Source organism: Athene noctua, chromosome 5 (assembly GCF_965140245.1).
Source record: "Athene noctua chromosome 5, bAthNoc1.hap1.1, whole genome shotgun sequence".
In the NCBI taxonomy this organism is placed as follows: Eukaryota; Metazoa; Chordata; class Aves; order Strigiformes; family Strigidae; genus Athene; species Athene noctua.
In genome coordinates this window covers 31617431-31634572 of record NC_134041.1, presented here as the reverse complement: position 1 = coordinate 31634572, position 17142 = coordinate 31617431, and the positions used below count along the sequence as shown (strand labels likewise).

Genomic DNA, 17142 nt, shown 5'->3' with positions numbered 1-17142 from the left:
AGTCGGTCATGCAGAAGATTGTAAGACTGCTACAGAAGTCACAGGCAGAAGGTATTGCAAGGCAGTATTGAAACGAAAACAGCCAGTGGATAAGCCAGTGTGAAACTTAACTCTGGAATAAACCTCCCCAAAAGGAGGAATTCCTGAGGCTCCATACTGGTGGCCTGGTCATCATGATAATCTGAAACTGTACCAGCTCAATGTGACTTTACCCACCTGTGAATGAAGTTCTTCTTCTCCAGGTATTCCATAGCAGAGGAGATCTGAGTGGCCATGTAGAGTAGCACAACAGCACTCACTTCCTCCCGGTTGCATTCCCGTAAATAGTCTAGCAGGTTCCCATATGGCATGTATTCTGTCACAATGTAAAAGGGTGGCTCCAGGGTACATACACCTAGCAGCGAGGAGGAGGGAGCATGTGAACAAAGCTTCCCTTTCTTCCCCAGCTTACCACTATCCCTGATTTAATATCCATTTGTCACATTTTGTACTGATGATCATTTCTCTGGAAAGCAAAGACTTCCATCTACAAGACCCAGACAAATGCAGCCCAGCTTAAAATTCAGTACTTCTGTCTATTTACCTGTCCATCACTTCATGGACAGAGGGAAACATGTCTATCAAAACACTGCCATTCCTATATAATATACATGAAGGAGTAGTTCTGTTCTTTGGAGGGTTACAGAATGAAATAGGAGTTATTTTGAACACATATGATTTGCTTTTCTTCCCCTCTCTTCCTTCATAAAGCTAATGAGTGGCCAACTGGAAGTAGGTACCTGTCAACTGGTAAGATTTCCAGACTGAAATGTCACTAGAGAGTAATGTGAAACACTCCCATGTGTGCTAGCTGGGCAAGTGATCAGCACGGTGGGACCTGCTCCTAAAGTGGCATTCTCACACATTCCTCAGATGACTGCTTGCTACAGTCATTGCAATTATGTAGAAAGTATGTGTTAGTGGAGGAGGGCAACAGGATACTCATGTCATATCTCTGAGTCCCACTGCAGCACTGCTGAAGCCTGTTCAAACCGCTAGGCACATATAGGAGTAAAACACAAATACACTGTGCATCAGAGAGAACAAAAATGCATCTCTGTGATGAGAAATCTTTTAGTCTCTACTCCTGGAACCAGACAGGGCTAGGCAGACACTTCATCTGTGCCCATTTTTTAAATGGGTACAGAATAGTTGCCATTATTAAAAGCCTTCACATTTTTCACATTTCTCCTTTCATCCTAGGCTTGGCTTGACAGCTTTGCTCCTGAAAGCAGCAAAAGTCCAGAGGCAATTAAACACTAGTAAAGGTTTAGGGTGTCTCCTTAAGAATCTTTGCACATGTAGAATTAACAGCTATGCAGACTACTGAATAATGACTATTATGTCATGCATTTGTCAGTGAGACAAACAGGGCATAGCCAAGCTGTAAAGCCTGAAGATTTCTTCTGTTCACGTGCTGTTTGATCTGACTTGCATCTCCACTGCCTTGATCTCATGTACTTATTTGGTGATACACAGGGTCCCTTACAATAGTAGCAATGTGGTCATCTTCTGCTTAATTATGGACTGATTTTTCTATTTAGTACGGATTTTTCTATAAATGTCTCTGATTTGAGAAGTATGAAGAATGGTATTTGTTGTGCTTCCAATGTAATTTTTTTCCTTTACTTTGAATTTTCTTATAATTTTGTTGTATCAGAAAAATAAGTAATGGGAAATAATTACGTAAATCTGATTTAACGCAACAGAAAAGGAATCTGACCTGATAAGGCCAAGGGTACAAACTGAAAGGAGGCTGATATTGCAAACTTTTATATAAAAAGCATAGTCATGCCTCAACAGGAAAGTTGTCTACTAATGTCATTTACTATATTTGATGTTTTATTTAAAATTAGTGTCTCTTACCTCCAATACTACATAAAGGAGTAAGCTGTCAAAAATATCACCCCAAAACCTGACCTGATTCAAAAAGTTACATAAAGACAGAAAATCTGCCACTGCTTTTATGCAAGAGAGATTATATTTTGGTGGGAACTCAATTAAGAAGAGAAAGAGCAAGGAATTTCACTAACCTAACAACTGCACTAGATTTGGATGCTTGATCTCCTTCATCACAGCAGCTTCTTTCAAGAACTCTTCCACCTCCATGGTATCTTCCTGGATAAACAGAGAGGCAAAAGAATGGAAAATTTATCTTCATGACCAAGGTCTGCTTAACACCACATATCCGAGCTGAATATAAATGATGGCATCCTTACTTCCATTCTGCTCTTTTGGCTTTTACCAAAGGAAAATAGAACAGCCCTGAAAGGCTGCCTGGCTGGCCTGCGGCATGGCCAAGTGACAGATCTGAGTGCCCAGGAAGTGCTAGGCTTTCTTCTTTGCTAGCTATTGTGGCTACCAAAGCAGCTGTGGCTGGCGAGACTTAGCTGCCTAGCTATAACAATTAAGCTTGAACGCTCCCTTCCTTAGAGGGTACATAGAATTGTAGCTGTTAATGTTGAAACAAACAGATGGCTTTGACACAGAAGATAAATGGAGAAGCTGAATTTCCCCAGGAGAAGCAGAGAGGTTGTAGAAGGTACTTCCAACACTTCAGATTTCTTAAAGCTTCGCAGCTCTTTTGAGGGAAGGGAAGCGAACTTGGTAACCATTTCTACAGATCTGACTAGGGATATTCCTGCAGCAGCTTGCTGGGCCAAAATTCCAAATAGTTTCTAAGCCACACGCACTGGTGTGAGTTTGATAAGCTAACTTTGTTCTGCAAAGCTACTCTCAAGCATGGATTTTATGCAGATCAGCACACTCCATTTTCTGATATTCCTATCATTAGGAGGTATAACTAAGAGCGCTACCATCTCCTTACCCTTATCACAATGGGTGACCAAATGAACAGTGCATAACAACCTGTAAACTCACCTTTAATGTTTTCACAGCAACTGTGAGATTGTATTTCTTCCAGACACCAACATACACCTCACCATACTGCCCTCCCCCAAGTTTGTGCTTCATGGTGATGTCAGTCCGCTCCATCTCCCACTTGTCATGGATGGGGGACACTCCATAGACTGTGGGCTTATTGCACTTGGGTGCTGGGTAATGCAAAGTTGTCACCAGTCCATCTGCTACTGTTGAGTGATGGTGCACTAGCTCTGCTAGGGTGCTGAAACGGCTTTCTGCTGTCACATATACCTGTTAAGAACAAACCAGGAATCTACTTAAATGAAGGCAGCTGGAAGCTTTCAGTAACACTGGAAAACAGGTACAGTAAAAACATTCTAGCAGGTTAAAAAAAAAAAAAAAAAAGGTAAGGGAACTGGACTTCCAGACTTTAGAGTATTTGTTATCATGTTGTTGTGCAAATTAACTGGGATTTTTACCTGCAGAAGGCAGCTAGATATAAGTTATCACTTGAGAGCAGTGCAGTCTCCCACCTCGTGCTTTACAGGACTAGAAACCAGAATTCTTGTAGCCAAATGCAGTTTCTGTATCTCTCAACACAATGTACTGCTATTTGATCAAGGTTTCAACATGCTGATCAAAACTGCTGACTTACCAAAGCTCTGCTTGTTCTAAGTGGATCACTAAAAAGATATCACATCAAACCACAACTGCTTTGCTCCCTAGCTGCTTTCAGCCTGGATAAGTACTGTCTGCACTTCTTCCAAAGAGGTGTTCAGTGAGTTACCACAGAACTCTTAGTATACATGTTCTTTTTTATATTAATCAACCAGTGGGCCTGTTTTCTCTCACATAGATCCCTCTCTTAACAGTCTGCAACTTGAGATTCTGTACCACCTCTTAATTAATATCCTTATTTCCTCTCCCCACAGCATTATCCAGAGATCCTTACCTTTCCATCTGAGGTGGTATTGATCCTGTAGTGGTAAACACGTCCTTCGTACCTGAGCGAGATGGATAGCTGCCCTGGGCTGCTCTCGCTTTCACGAACCAGGAAGCTGCCATTGATGAGACTGCTCAACAGATACTCTGCTGCACTGCGTGACACTGGCCCATGGTACCATGAATGCTTTTCCAGGCTGTTCACCGGCGTGATGTAGTTGCTTGGTACCCAGCCCTGCCCATTCTTCGAACGTACCTCACTCCATTCACCATTCTGGTTGTAACCCAGGACTCGCAGCTTCTCACCTATGACCAGAAAGAAAAAAGCAAAATAAGCACAGCGCAATCTACTGGGTCTCATTAAGGGAGACACTAAAGTCATCTGACTAGGCCTGGGTTTGCAGCTTAACAAGAAAAAACTGCAGCAGTGATCTTCTAACTAAACTGCTATATATTAAGTATGTATAAAGTAAAGTTTCAGACAGAATAACTAGGATACTGTTCCCTAATTTACTGCTGTGTGATTGATGAACTCAAAAAGCTTCCTGTAGTCCAGTTTTTTAGACTAGAAAGAATTTTTTTTCTTGGAGGGATGAGGTTTGTCTCCTTCTTGAGGCCTTAAATGACATGTGATTTAAAACAGTTCTACAGCAGGTCATATTCCGACACATGTACTGAACAGAAAATCTCTGTGAAATTCTTAATTCAGGATTTTGCCCCAGCTGAAAGTGCTGAGTTCTGTTACCATTGATAATGCAAAGGTCTTCCTTTGCCTATCCCCAAAATAGGTGTCTCAAAGGGCTGATGATCTGGGGAGCCTAGAAGGGGTACAGCCATAGCTGGGCTGGGCTGTTTGGCAGTGTTGTACAAAGCCGTGTCTGCACCTAGAGCACTGCCTGGCAGTTGTCCTCCAGCACTAGCCATACAGAGACCATCTGCTTGTAACCACCAGTTTACAGAATCATCTTCTCCAGCTGCACTCATTCCTGTTCCTTCCAACAGAATGACAGGAGAAGGATTCTGCTTTCTGTTACTAAGTTTTCAATCTAGGAGCTGCTCTGCGATTCACATGTGGCCTTACCTTTGGTGATGCTGAGCGTGTTGTCACCGCTTGCTACAAAATCGTAAAGTGCAACAAAGAGATTGGGATCGCTCTCAGTGGCTCCAAGCAGGTTCTCCTTGGAGCTCCATCTGATGGCTTCATTCAGTGCCTGGGGTTCAACATCGCAACCATAGGGGTGGTGCAGGGCCTCTGAAGAAAGAACAGAAGAGGAAATTACTTTGCGTATCACTGTAAACAGATCAAAACCCAGTGTAGAGCAGAGCAAAGCTCCTACTGCACAGTATGCTCTTTATGGAAAGGGAACACCATGTCTGCACATCTTACAGCAGTGGTGTTCAATCCCCACTTTGGCGACTCTGTTCTCTAGGGTACTTCTAACAGAGGCTGGAGAAAGTGATTAACTGCCTGTATACCAAGTAGTGAGCTATGTATATAAAATTTCTGTTTAATATTTATTATATGATATATACTTCTATTTATATACACTTCTACTTTACAGTATTTAAGCATTCATAGATAAAAAATGGGTGAGAAATTAAAAGTGCTTTTTTTATTATGTGAGGTACTGAAATGTTATGGTTTATGTCTTTATTGTTTCTTGGCCAACGTAGATAGCCTGGATCTGAAATCGATGTTACAAGGACAGGTGAGACACACTGAATTATGACACAAATTAAATCTACAGGTTGGGACAGTAACTGACTCAGTATTAGCAGGAATGATGGTGGTTTGTAATACATTTCAAGGCTGTGTAAATAAGAGGTGGAAAACTTGACAGGGACAGAAAGTAGTAAGAGTGATGCCAGGTATTTAGCAGCAGTGTTTCTGAATACCCAGGCAGTTCTGCTTTTACAAAGGACAACTGATGCAAACTTGATAGTACAAAGGCGTGGGGGGAGGAATCAGACTTCTTTCATAGACAAAAGCCCCCACAGTTCCTGTGATGATGAAAAATAACCTAAATAACACAGGGTTTTGGAATGAACTGTGGTAAAAAGCAAAACTGTCTGAACACTACATGGTAGCACTATGCCAAGATCACCACTGGCTTTCTAATAACTCATAGAGAGGTTTTCCAGGAACATCTAGAAGAATAAATTTCAATATTAAGAGCAATGATGTGGTTTCATACACGTGGGCTGCTTAAGGGGGCAAAAAAATAAGAAGGTGTAAAGATACAAATATTTTCTCTGATGGCACAGCTGACATAAGTTCCCATCCCAATATATATTTCCGAATTCTCTTGTTGAACTTCTGGAAATGTACACTGTAAAGAGATTTCATTAAATGCACTAAACATAAAAAGTCCTCTTTAAAAAATGTGAGGCTTTCTTTGCTTTACAATCATTGCTTTGGCCCACTTCTGAGGAGCTGAGAAGTCAGGCTCAGGATGTTTTAAAGCAGACCACTGCCAGAGAACGTGTACATGTGACTACCCCCTTCCCTGCATGCCCATGAGAATTACATTTGTGAGTCAGAGCCAGTCTATAAGGCACTTCGTTCTCTTTAAAAAAGAGCTCAAATGCAATACAGGATGGGAAAACTGGGAAATCAGTGAGACACAAAACAGGAAGACGCCTGTGCCAATAACAGACAAGCATATGCCAAATCTGTGTCACAGGACAGAGTTCAAGCCTGGAAAACGAGGACGTAGGGAGTTTCCCAGAATCCACGCGCAATTTTTTGACAGTATTGTAGGTAGGTGACAAAGTAAATGGTTGAGGTTTGTTCTGGTTTGTTTTTAAACAGATAGCTAAGTGGCTTTTGACTGCATTTCTGGTAATTATGGCTTGCATTACCTGCTCATCTTGCAATTACTTAATAACCTACCTCCCGAGCCTTGCCAAAGTAGCCCTCTATCAAGGTTCTCCTAGCAAGAACAGAAGTGACTAGAGATTAAGCTACCAAAATGTCACTTCTTTGACTTCACTATCTGCAGATACAATATTTACAGCCACTTTTTGTTCCTAACCATCAACTGCAATTAGTTTTACAATATATTAACCCATCACACTGGGTACTATCATGGAAAAGAGAGGAAATCCCAACGTCTGCTCAGCTACCTATATTACAGCATGGATGCCAACATTCCACTGTAATTTTTTAGGGCTGGATGAGTGCATATGCATGTCCAGTTGTTAAGCACCAGGAAAGAACACGTTTCTAAATCCACCTCTCTCTATGGACTACAAATACAAATTTAATTAAATAGTACATTCTTTATACTCCTACAGTGACTTATATTAGAGAGAGTGTTTCAGTGCCTTAAAGTTACTCAGCAAATATGCTATACAAGAAATCTGACATGCATCTCTGCTAAGGAGCAAATACAAAAGTAGGCAATGTTTCCAAAAAATACCCAACCTTTCAGCTCCAAAATACCTTAATGGTGTTTAATTAACTTCTTACTTTCAATTATATGTCTGCCAAAACATGACAGAATTTAAACAGAAATATATGCATTTTTTCTAAATCAAAGCATACTTTAAGTTTCTCTCTCAAGCCAGAAAAGCTCATGAACTGAGCATCCAACCGCTACAGAGTTAAGCATTTCACCACGCCCTTGATGGGTAAGCCTGAAGCAGCCTAGTACTAGCTCAGCCTCAGAGCTGCTGTGGCAAATGCTGTGACCAGCTAAGCCTGATCACGCTGAGCCCTGCAGCAGGCACTTTAGCCAAGGCAAAACCAGCAGAAATGCCACCTGCTGCTTACTGCCGAGCAGCTCTGCCCACATGAAACCATTTGTGGTGCTGTGCTGGGTTGCCCGCAAGGATTCAAAGCAGATGTGGGACTACTACCACTTCCTTGGGAATGCCTGGGAGGCTGGCACATGTTCCTAACACCCACTTTATGGAGAAAAAAAAGTCAGCAGAAGTTAATGTTTGATGAGGAGCTTCATTCACTTAGCTACAGTGCTTACCTTAAAATCACATTACCTAAAAATCAAATGCTTTTAAGAGTTCATGTCTCACTAACTTCTTTCACTTTCATTTTTAGAGTGACTTGGATGCTTAAGTAACTGTAAAGGTCACCCAACATCTGCTAAAGGGGAATTTACCAAGATATAAAATGTACCTATTGCAGATTATTATACAATAAACTATTCTGCTCAGTACAGTGTGGGATCTATACCATCCAATATGTAAGGATATGGAAGGTCAGTGAAACATGATAAATGCATAGACCTCATTAAGGAAACTAAGATAACCCAAGCATTTCACAAATTGTACCCCTCCAACTGAATAGTCTGCAAGATCTATTCACACCAAGATTAAGGAAATGAGCTGAGAAGTTCTGTTTCATATCAGCTCCTTTTAAGGGCTAACGATAAATCACGTATTGCCAGTTTCATTTCCTACACAATGGAAAACTTACATTATCACTCAGTGTATAAATAATACACAGTCATGCGAGGCAGTTATGCTTCATCCATCTCCTTCCTTTTGTTTATTCCCACAATACAATTTGCTTCTCTCCGGATATGAACCTTTTCCTATTCGGTCAACGTGTATGGGGTGTTTTGTCCCCCACCCTGTGCCAACACTGCGATTACCAATCTCTTTGGTCCAAGAGCAGGAGGTAGTATACACTAAATCTTGAATTTTAGAGTCACATCAAGTCCTGAATTGATCTCTATTTCTAAAATACTAAGTCTGTAACTGCTCATAAAAATGAAGCATTTCAATAATCCTAAAACCCAGATAAAAGCAGCCAATCTCAGTCCTGCCTGGTCTCAAACTACAAGACAAAGATAGACTCGAAAGGGCCCACAGCCTCTTTGAAGCAGAGAAATACAGAAAAGGGACAGAACAACATTACATCCCTGAGCACCATACCTGTGAAACTCACACCAGGCTCTGAGGTTCCCTTGCCAAGGCAGCAGAGCAGCTTGCCCTCTTTGCCATAGCTGCTGGACTGGCAGAGGACCGTCCCCACAATCATGCTGTGCTTCGCAGCAAGCCGAAGAGGCTGCTTGACCCGACAAGTCCTGGGCTGCCACTGCCAGCACTGCGTGGAGACGATCACTGCTTGCAAGTCTGGCGGCCAATGAAAAAGCAAGTGCTGTGAGCAGGCCAAGGAGGAACTGGGAAAATCAAGCTGCGGGTTAACATGGATGTTAGCTGGAAGTGAGGGTGGAGCTTCCCAGGGAACGCTGAACAAACAGAGGATGTGGGGACTGGACTGCAAGTTGAAACAATTTTGAGATGAGCTATAAAGACAGAGTTTTGTTCTGCTAAGAGTTAGGCAACAAAGTGTTTGGGAAGAAAGCAGTTTCTTTGGAGAAATTCCTTTGTACAAATTATGAAACAGATACCCATTAAGGGGACCGCCCAGATTAATTCAGTTTTCCACTCCACATGCCATTGCTGGAGCACTACTTACATGAATCAACATGAAATTATGTTAGTGAGAACATACGTCTAAGAGACGTACAAGCACTGAGCAAGTAAACACTCTTGAACATGTCAGGATTTCAGAAAGAAAGAGAAAGCAAGAGCAGCACAGCACCCAGTCCGAGCTGCACGTCTGCTGATTTAGTAAGACTCAATACAGGTCTCTGGAAGGGCACCATCAAATTACCTCTCAAAAACCGTAAGATTTGTTGGATGAAGTCTTTAAAAGCCCTAGTTTTCTAGCAAAGGCTGTATGGTTTGTAGCAGGACTGGCTGCTCCTAACACACAGACAAGAAAGGGTTAAAAAACAAGGCATCACCATGGCAGTGTCACACCTGGGAGGGTGGTGGGCCTGCAGAGGGGTATAAAAGAGAGCAGGGAAAGAGAAGTTAGTGGTTTGGGCTTTGCAGGGGGAGTGTAGCACACCACAGGGAAAAAAAAACAAAAAAAAAAAGCAGCAGCATTTCTATAATCTCTAAACTCCACCATTCTGTGAGAAAGGCAGCTACACCATGCAATGAGGACTCAAATCAGGCTAAAGGTAAGAAATGAGCAAACTGGCTTATTCCAAATGTTTTGTGTTTGTAAGGCTGTGGAAAAACACTGTAGATATGTTGTAGTGATGAGGAGTTGTTTTTTTCCCGCATGGCCTGTGATAATGAGTTATTTCTCCAACCACCATGACCTAACGTATGTGGAAAAAATAATCAAAGAAAATACCTTAGGACGCCTGCATACTGTTGTCTTCCCAAAGGTCTAACAACTGGGTGACCTCTTTTCTTCCTCCTCCAAAACCAAGTTCAGTGTGCCCTGCAGTGTGCTACCCAATAGTTAGACATTGAGATTACTTTACTCAAGAGCTCCTAGACTTCACCTCTTCCCCACTTTGCTTTCGCCTCTTGCAGTTTATTATTTTCTCCTCTCATTTGCTCCAAGTGCTCTTAATTACACTGGTATTTGTACTAATCTTAGTCTATCTGTTACACAAAGAACAAACAGAATTTGTAAAGAAAGACAGCACAGCCTCAGAAACATGTGGATAAGTTTTGTGACAAACACACTTTTCAGGTGGGTCTGAAATGGCAAGCTATGGATGGATTTGTGGCTACACTAGTCTTAGCTGTAATAATTAACTTCAGCTAAAATTCCAAACTTGCTTGTTAGTTAAAATATAACAGATGAGTAATTGGTATTTGGAACAAGGAAGGATTAGCAGAAAGTTAGGTTGAATTAATAATGTAACTTGCAAATGTATTTACTGACCCTATTAATGTAACCTCTGTCAGAAGAGTATCCTCAGCCGAAGCCTAATGGCTGTCTGGTCTGTTAGGGAGCCCCTGATGGGAATTAAGTTGTAGCCAGCACTGGCATTATGGACAAGTAACATTTTGCTGTAAGCTCCCTGTAACTGGGCAAGCCTGTCCCTGCACCCTTCCAGCCACCCTCCTGAAGGTGTTTCTCAGTGGGAAGGACACTGAGTGTCCCTGCAGAGTGTGTAGCTGTTCATAAAGTCCTGTCAAATGCACTCAGGCAGAATAAAATCGGGCATCCTTCTACCTTCTAGATGAGTGCTATTTCTTTTACAACTGATTTTCCTAGATAGTTATTTTACACTGCAGGCCATCACCTTGACATCTGCATCCACCACATCTGCATCCTGTTCCTTTCACAGTAAGGGCACAGTATAAAATCTTAATTCTGGTATACTCAACTTCCTCAGTGGAAGAATCCACCTTCCAGGCACAGCATCTCTTCCCAGCTCTTTAGACTATTCCCTGTGGTGCTCTTCAAAGCCATTTCCTGAGAGTGGTTACCCTTACTGTACAACTTAAACCATCCATTTAGAAGCATTTCTCTAGCTCTTCCAGTGGTGGGAAAAAGTTGAATACAAGGAAATCTTGCTGACTATGCTGCTTTGAAATGTACAGTTCAGGGAGCTTCTTAAAAATGTGTTATACTCTGAATTTATGAACCAACTGTCAATTTCTCTTAAACAAAAGAATGTGTAAATGGAAATACAGCTCTGAAAAGGATTTGGTGGTGTTAGCAACAGGCCAAAGTGACTGGTTTATCAATGGAAGGAAGAAAGACAGAGTTATAGAGTAAATACTGGTTATTGCATGCAGTTTCAATCTGGTATCTTAGCATTTTACATCAAAACCCACAGGGTGTGTATATGCGTGTGTATACATACATACACACATGATGTTTTATCTTTTGGCTTCTCACATGCCTCTTCTTCACAGAGACACTTGAATACAAGGTCTCCAAGATCCCTGAATATGCCACATCTTTCACTTTATTTTCACTTTGAGTTTTCAAACTAAATACCAATATAAATATCCATGATGTTATTTTACATACAGACTCATTTTATATGCTTACTTTTAAGATGACCAAAGAATAGGCATTGGTCAACTTAGAGCATAGAAAGCAGACCATCAAGTAATTTCTGACTACTTGTATAATTGGTATTTTCCACTGCATCTTCAAAACATACATCACTTTACATCACTAGACTTCAAGATCTTTAACCAGCTTGTTAGTGGGAGGATTTATGCCTTAATGAATATGAGGAAACCAAATCGATAACGCAGCAGCAAGTGGGCTTCCTATTTTGCTGACATGATTGGAATAGTATCAAGTTCTGCATTAGCTTTGTTTCTGAAGCCAAGTCTCAGCACCTCCTACTAACCAAAAATACTCAAGGCAAACTACACACTGAAAAGCAAACTAATGCTGAACAGGCCAAGCTCCTGCTGTCTAATAATGTGGTAGCATGGAAGCAGAGCAATGACTTTTTTACCCTGTAGCAGACTTAAGCCCTTACCTAAATGGACCACCTAGTCTTTCTGCTGACATACATGTGGCCACAAAAAACACCAGTTTAAAAGGGTCAAGACAGCTCACATATGGCTTTGGTAAAATGCAGGCAACCTAGCTAAATGCCGTTCCTAGGTGTTCCTCTCCTGCAAGCAACCAGACTCTTAATAACGTAGTTTGCTTAAGCTAAGCACAGATCCATAGTTAGTCTTCGGGCCTCCCACAGAGTGGTGCAAGGTTTAAGTACTGCAAACAACCCACTGAATAAAGCCAAGAAATACAGCTCCAAGCCAAGAACTTGGGATGGGCCAGGAATAAGTTTCTATTTATGGTACCAGGCTGGGAGGGACAGAACAGGAGGAGACTTCATACTCTGTGACAAAATTGCATCATGAACAGCTCACATCATATAAAAAGAAATCTTTCAAGGCAAGCTGGTAGCACTGTCTTGCCTCAATTATCAAAATATATCTGAAATAGAAAAGTGATCTTCAGTACCAGAGAGAAACATATGGAGAAATCTGAAAGTTCTCCATACAGTTCACCTCTTAAATGCAAATTTAATCTGCAACATGACAAACTGCTGCATGAGGTATTCCTCTGCACTTATTTTAAAGTTCAAGTGGTGGGTCACCTAGAAGACATGATTTTTGGCTAGCTTGACATAAAAATCCAAGGGAAAACAAGGTTTGTTGTTTTGGTGTCAATTTCAAATTGTTAGGAGAGACAGATTGATTTCAACTAGTTATGCCAGTATTATGAAGAATTCAAGACATTTTCTACCTGAACATAACAAGAGGTTAGCTATGTTAAGATTAAAATAAACTGATGTTGATAGAAGGAACTGCCTGTATTCTGTTTCACTGATTCCACTTACCTTCTTCTTTTTGTTATTAGTGCTATCAAACATTCAGAGGTGTCCCTCACCCTGCTTCCTTGCTCAGATGTCAGTGGCACATATTTCTCCCAATATTTCTCCCAATATTTCTCCCAATATTTCTCCCAATATTTCTCCCAATATTTGCTAATGCAGCACTTCACTATTTTTTCTCAAATTCTTCCTGGTAAAGTAGTATCTTTTTGGTACAGAACCCAGAATGAAATAAATCAAGCTTAAGGTCCAAAGTATTAGTTTGAAAGTCTTCATTCAATGCAAGATGCATAAATCTCTTCACAGATCAACAACTGTATAGGCTGTAAGTGACTGAACCTTGCATTTGGTAGCACTGCTGTTTTAAGAGAGCTTTTCAAAGTAGATGAAGTATTGACCATCTTCAGTACAAACACTGCTAACTCAGTATAGTGTCTCTCACTACCTCTAAGATTTTCTGGCCTCACAAAGCTTTGGCAGGAAAGTGACTGGGATAAACACAGCTAGCAAAATGATGCAGGTTCTTAGATGCATTTAAAAAACACTGTTGGGTGAGGAACTCATGTGAGCACAGGAGAGCTGGACCTAGCAGTTATTAAAAAGAACAACAGATGCTTTCTGTCACAGGTACTGGGAATGGTCAGAAGCACTAGAATCCACTCAAAATACCAATTTCACTTCTTTGAACATGTCTCTGGGTGAGGAACCAAAACCCAACAGCACAACAGATAAGAAAAACATTTTCCTCAAGTGCAGGAGAGATTTTAATGAAATTAAAATGATATACAAACAGGATTTTTGAACAAAAAGCTACAAATGTAACCTCTCTGCAAAATCCTGAAGACTATCAAAATATTTGTTACCTTAATTACTAAGGATTTGTTCAGCTCCTACAAAGCTAGTCAGCTTTGCAATTGCTGGTATCTAGAAACAAGCAGAGACCACCAACTTTTGATGCTCTGTGTTACACACCTCTTTGCATTGAGTACTGAGGTGATGAAGTTCCAACCTTTGTTCCTCTGAATCTGCCTACAGTGGACAGTAACTATTCCTACAGTTTAAGGGAAAGGAGTGCTAGGAAGGGACACAGGGGAAACACAACTGGGAAACTGTATACATATAGATCAAAAGTCTATTCCTCTGTCATGGTAAGTTCCAATAAACCTCTCCAGTATGAAGAGTAAGGAAGATTAGGTCACCCAGTCCTTCTCAAGGAAAGGTGGGATGGCCAAACATTATGACAGCTTACAGCAAGTCCTTTGGCACTTTTTTTAATCAGTACTTTGGAAGAGAAGTTGCTTGATGTGGATTACACTTCATTCCAACAGAATTCCTGGGAATTTGTTAATAATGGCCAGATCAAAGTGAAGCAAATCAAATCAACAGCTATTTACTCACAGTGTTAAGACAAACGTTTGAAGTAAGAGCTCTTCTGCAAAGAGACTACTTCAAAAATCATGGCTCAACCAACCCCTAAGCAAGCCAGAAATATCTACACTAACAAAGTCTAGCTGGTGAGAGGTTTATTTTGCAGATGTAAAGCACCAACCGATCAGATCTTTGAGTTAACATGACATAAATGTCCAAGCTGCTTTCCAAGTGACATAGTTACATCTTATTACAAGTCTTACAGTATTCGGTACTCTCCTTAGACTCAGCACCTGGTACAATGACCACATTAAACTGCTTCTCAGCTGGCTTTTTAAAAATTATTTTTAGCCTTTCTAGTTAGAGGGAAAACTTGGAAGAAGAGGGTAGAGACTAACTCACTGACTTGTAATCTCAGGAGTGAAAGAAAATGTCAATCGAACTGCCCAAATTTGAGTTGATGTCACATCTTGAGGCCCAAGTTATTATTTTTGCAAGCGCCTTGGACAGGCAGCACTGCTTACCTTCTGGAGGATATTCGGAGGGCAGAGCTCCCCAGGTGAGCTGATAAAGCTTCAGTTTCCAGTACATGAGTTTAATTTTCTAATGGAATCCCAAAATGCATCTTGTTAGCACAGATGCGACTTCTCAGTTCCATCCACCTACACTGAATATGCAGCAACTGCCAAAGCTACACAGTACTTCTGTTTTAAAAAAAAATTTCCAGCTAAAAATAAATCACAAAACTGTCAACCTCATTTGTCAGCAATCAATATGCTGTTCAAGCCATTGTCCACAGCCATTTCCTTCTCTTGAGCAAAGAAGGGGTTTCCTTCTTAAAATATTTACTTCATTTGACTAAAATACTTTTGTGATCTTGCCTCCTTTGAAATATATTTGTCTTAGAAAATAGACTGGCGTTTCCTTTCCTCCAAGAAAAGCCGAGCTTTAGCATGAATACTTGCCCAAAAATTGCATGCCGTCTTGTTAACTTCAGAACCAGGGAAAAATCTTTAATGTTGATGGCTTGTCAGGAGATCCCCAGAGTCTGACATTCAGCTGAGCCCTGACTGAGGGAGTTTTAGTTGTCTTGCTCCTTCTCAGCCCTATGGGCTGATTCACTTTTGTGGGGGTCAGTGTGAACATGCACATATGAAGTCAGAGAAACACATCTATCACACTAAACTTAGTTACTGGCTGCTGTGCCACTTCCTGTTGGTGAAACCCAGACACTTGTAATTGGCTCCACTGACCAGACAAGGGACTCCATTCACCAGTGCTGTTTCCAACAGCTGCTAAATAACTGGGGTAACATAAACCCCAGCCTCGGCAGAAGGAGAATTCCTCACTCAGCACCAACAGCTTTGCAGTTTCAGTCTGTGACACTACATTTGTTTCTTCAAAACAAGCAGTGGTTTTTAGCCCTCGTGTGTCTGAGTCCAGTATTAAGACAAGAATGTACTCACTGAAATAATATTTTTGGAAAACCCTTTTTGAGCTATGGCAGAATTAATAGAGCTTTGAAGGAAAAGAAACTACAGTAAGACTGAGCAAGTTCAATACTCCTATTCTAAAAAGTAATCAAAGCTACAAAAAAGTCACTGTTTGGCTTGTTAGTAATAAAATCAGTTTTATTACAAAGAAGGATAACTGTAAATTAATACATTATGAATAAGTTAAGTGGATCTGGACTGAAAATGCTTCTATAATTTAGGAGGTTTGTGATGGATGTTATTCCATAGATTTGATATTTTTTGACTGAACAGTAAAAGGAAGTGTTTTAAAAATAATTAATTGAAAAGAGCTAAGACCAGCCAATATATTCAACTTGAAGGAATTTTACATAGCCAAGATACATACATCTGCTATTCTAGTGGTAGCGTCTACTGTAAAGTTAGGCATTGATATTCTTTCTTCTTTATAGGAAGTACAAGTCTTCTTGATTGTTAACATCAAAACTATAGAATATTTAAAGGAAGTATGATAGGAAAAACAAGTCCTGTCTCTTGGATTTAGCAGAACACTGAAGAATGTCAAAAGCAAGTCAGCTAGCTGACAACTGGGATTCTTCAGGCACGTAACAACTACCGTACTGGGCCACTTATAGCCCAGCATCCTGTCATTACCATTGCCAACTGAAGTTGCCCAAGGAAAGGGTAATGATGTTATTCCAAAATACTTTCCAAGCCTCCAGCACATTGCAGCTCAGGGTCTTTCTGAGCCAGACCTGGTGTGGCTGTAGTTAAACTTCCTAGTAGCCTTCTTCCAATACTTTGCTCAGTTGTTGTCTGAAGTAATGCAAACTAAACTCATCACATAAACAGTATATCCTGCTGCAACGTTACCAATAGCTCAAGTGCACATTACAGAATACAGAACAAACAGGCTCTCACTTGTTTGAACATAGTATCAGCTAGTTTCATTTGATGACCCTCAGACTTTACAGTGACAAATCCTGAACAAGGACTACCTGTTGGTGTTCTCCCTGCCACTTGTGATTCTTACAGGCCTTTATCTTATTCTACCTTAGCCACCTCTCCTTCAGGCTGAAGAGTTGCTTAGTCAGTCTGATGTTGTGTTTGGTGGTCACCTTTAAACAGTCCTCCTTGGAGTTTTTTCTAGCTCTACCATATACCTCTCCAGATAACCAGATCAGAATTACATGCAGTATTCAAACCATAACTATGGACAGCAGCAGAACTATATATTTCTCTATTCCTAACACTCTGCTTTTTGAACTGTAATTCTGATGTCATGATACTGTCTTATTACAGCTCAA

The 17142-nt window shown here is 40.8% G+C and overlaps 1 protein-coding gene across 6 annotated transcripts in view; it reads right to left on the bottom strand.

Moving 5' to 3' along the window:
- ABL2 (ABL proto-oncogene 2, non-receptor tyrosine kinase) overlaps positions 1-17142 on the bottom strand; it is a 51398-nt gene that overhangs the window by 12744 nt on the left and 21512 nt on the right. For 4 of the 6 annotated variants that reach the window (XM_074906957.1, XM_074906961.1, XM_074906959.1 and 1 more), the window contains 5 exons: positions 4925-5095; positions 3854-4149; positions 2920-3192; positions 2073-2157; positions 217-394 (listed from right to left, as the gene is read on the bottom strand). In XM_074906957.1, the coding sequence (XP_074763058.1) occupies positions 217-394; positions 2073-2157; positions 2920-3192; positions 3854-4149; positions 4925-5095 (1003 nt within the window). Of the gene's footprint in view, positions 1-216; positions 395-2072; positions 2158-2919; positions 3193-3853; positions 4150-4924; positions 5135-8742; positions 8849-17142 lie in introns of those variants that run through there. The other 2 variants (XM_074906960.1, XM_074906958.1) reach the window with 2 other exon arrangements.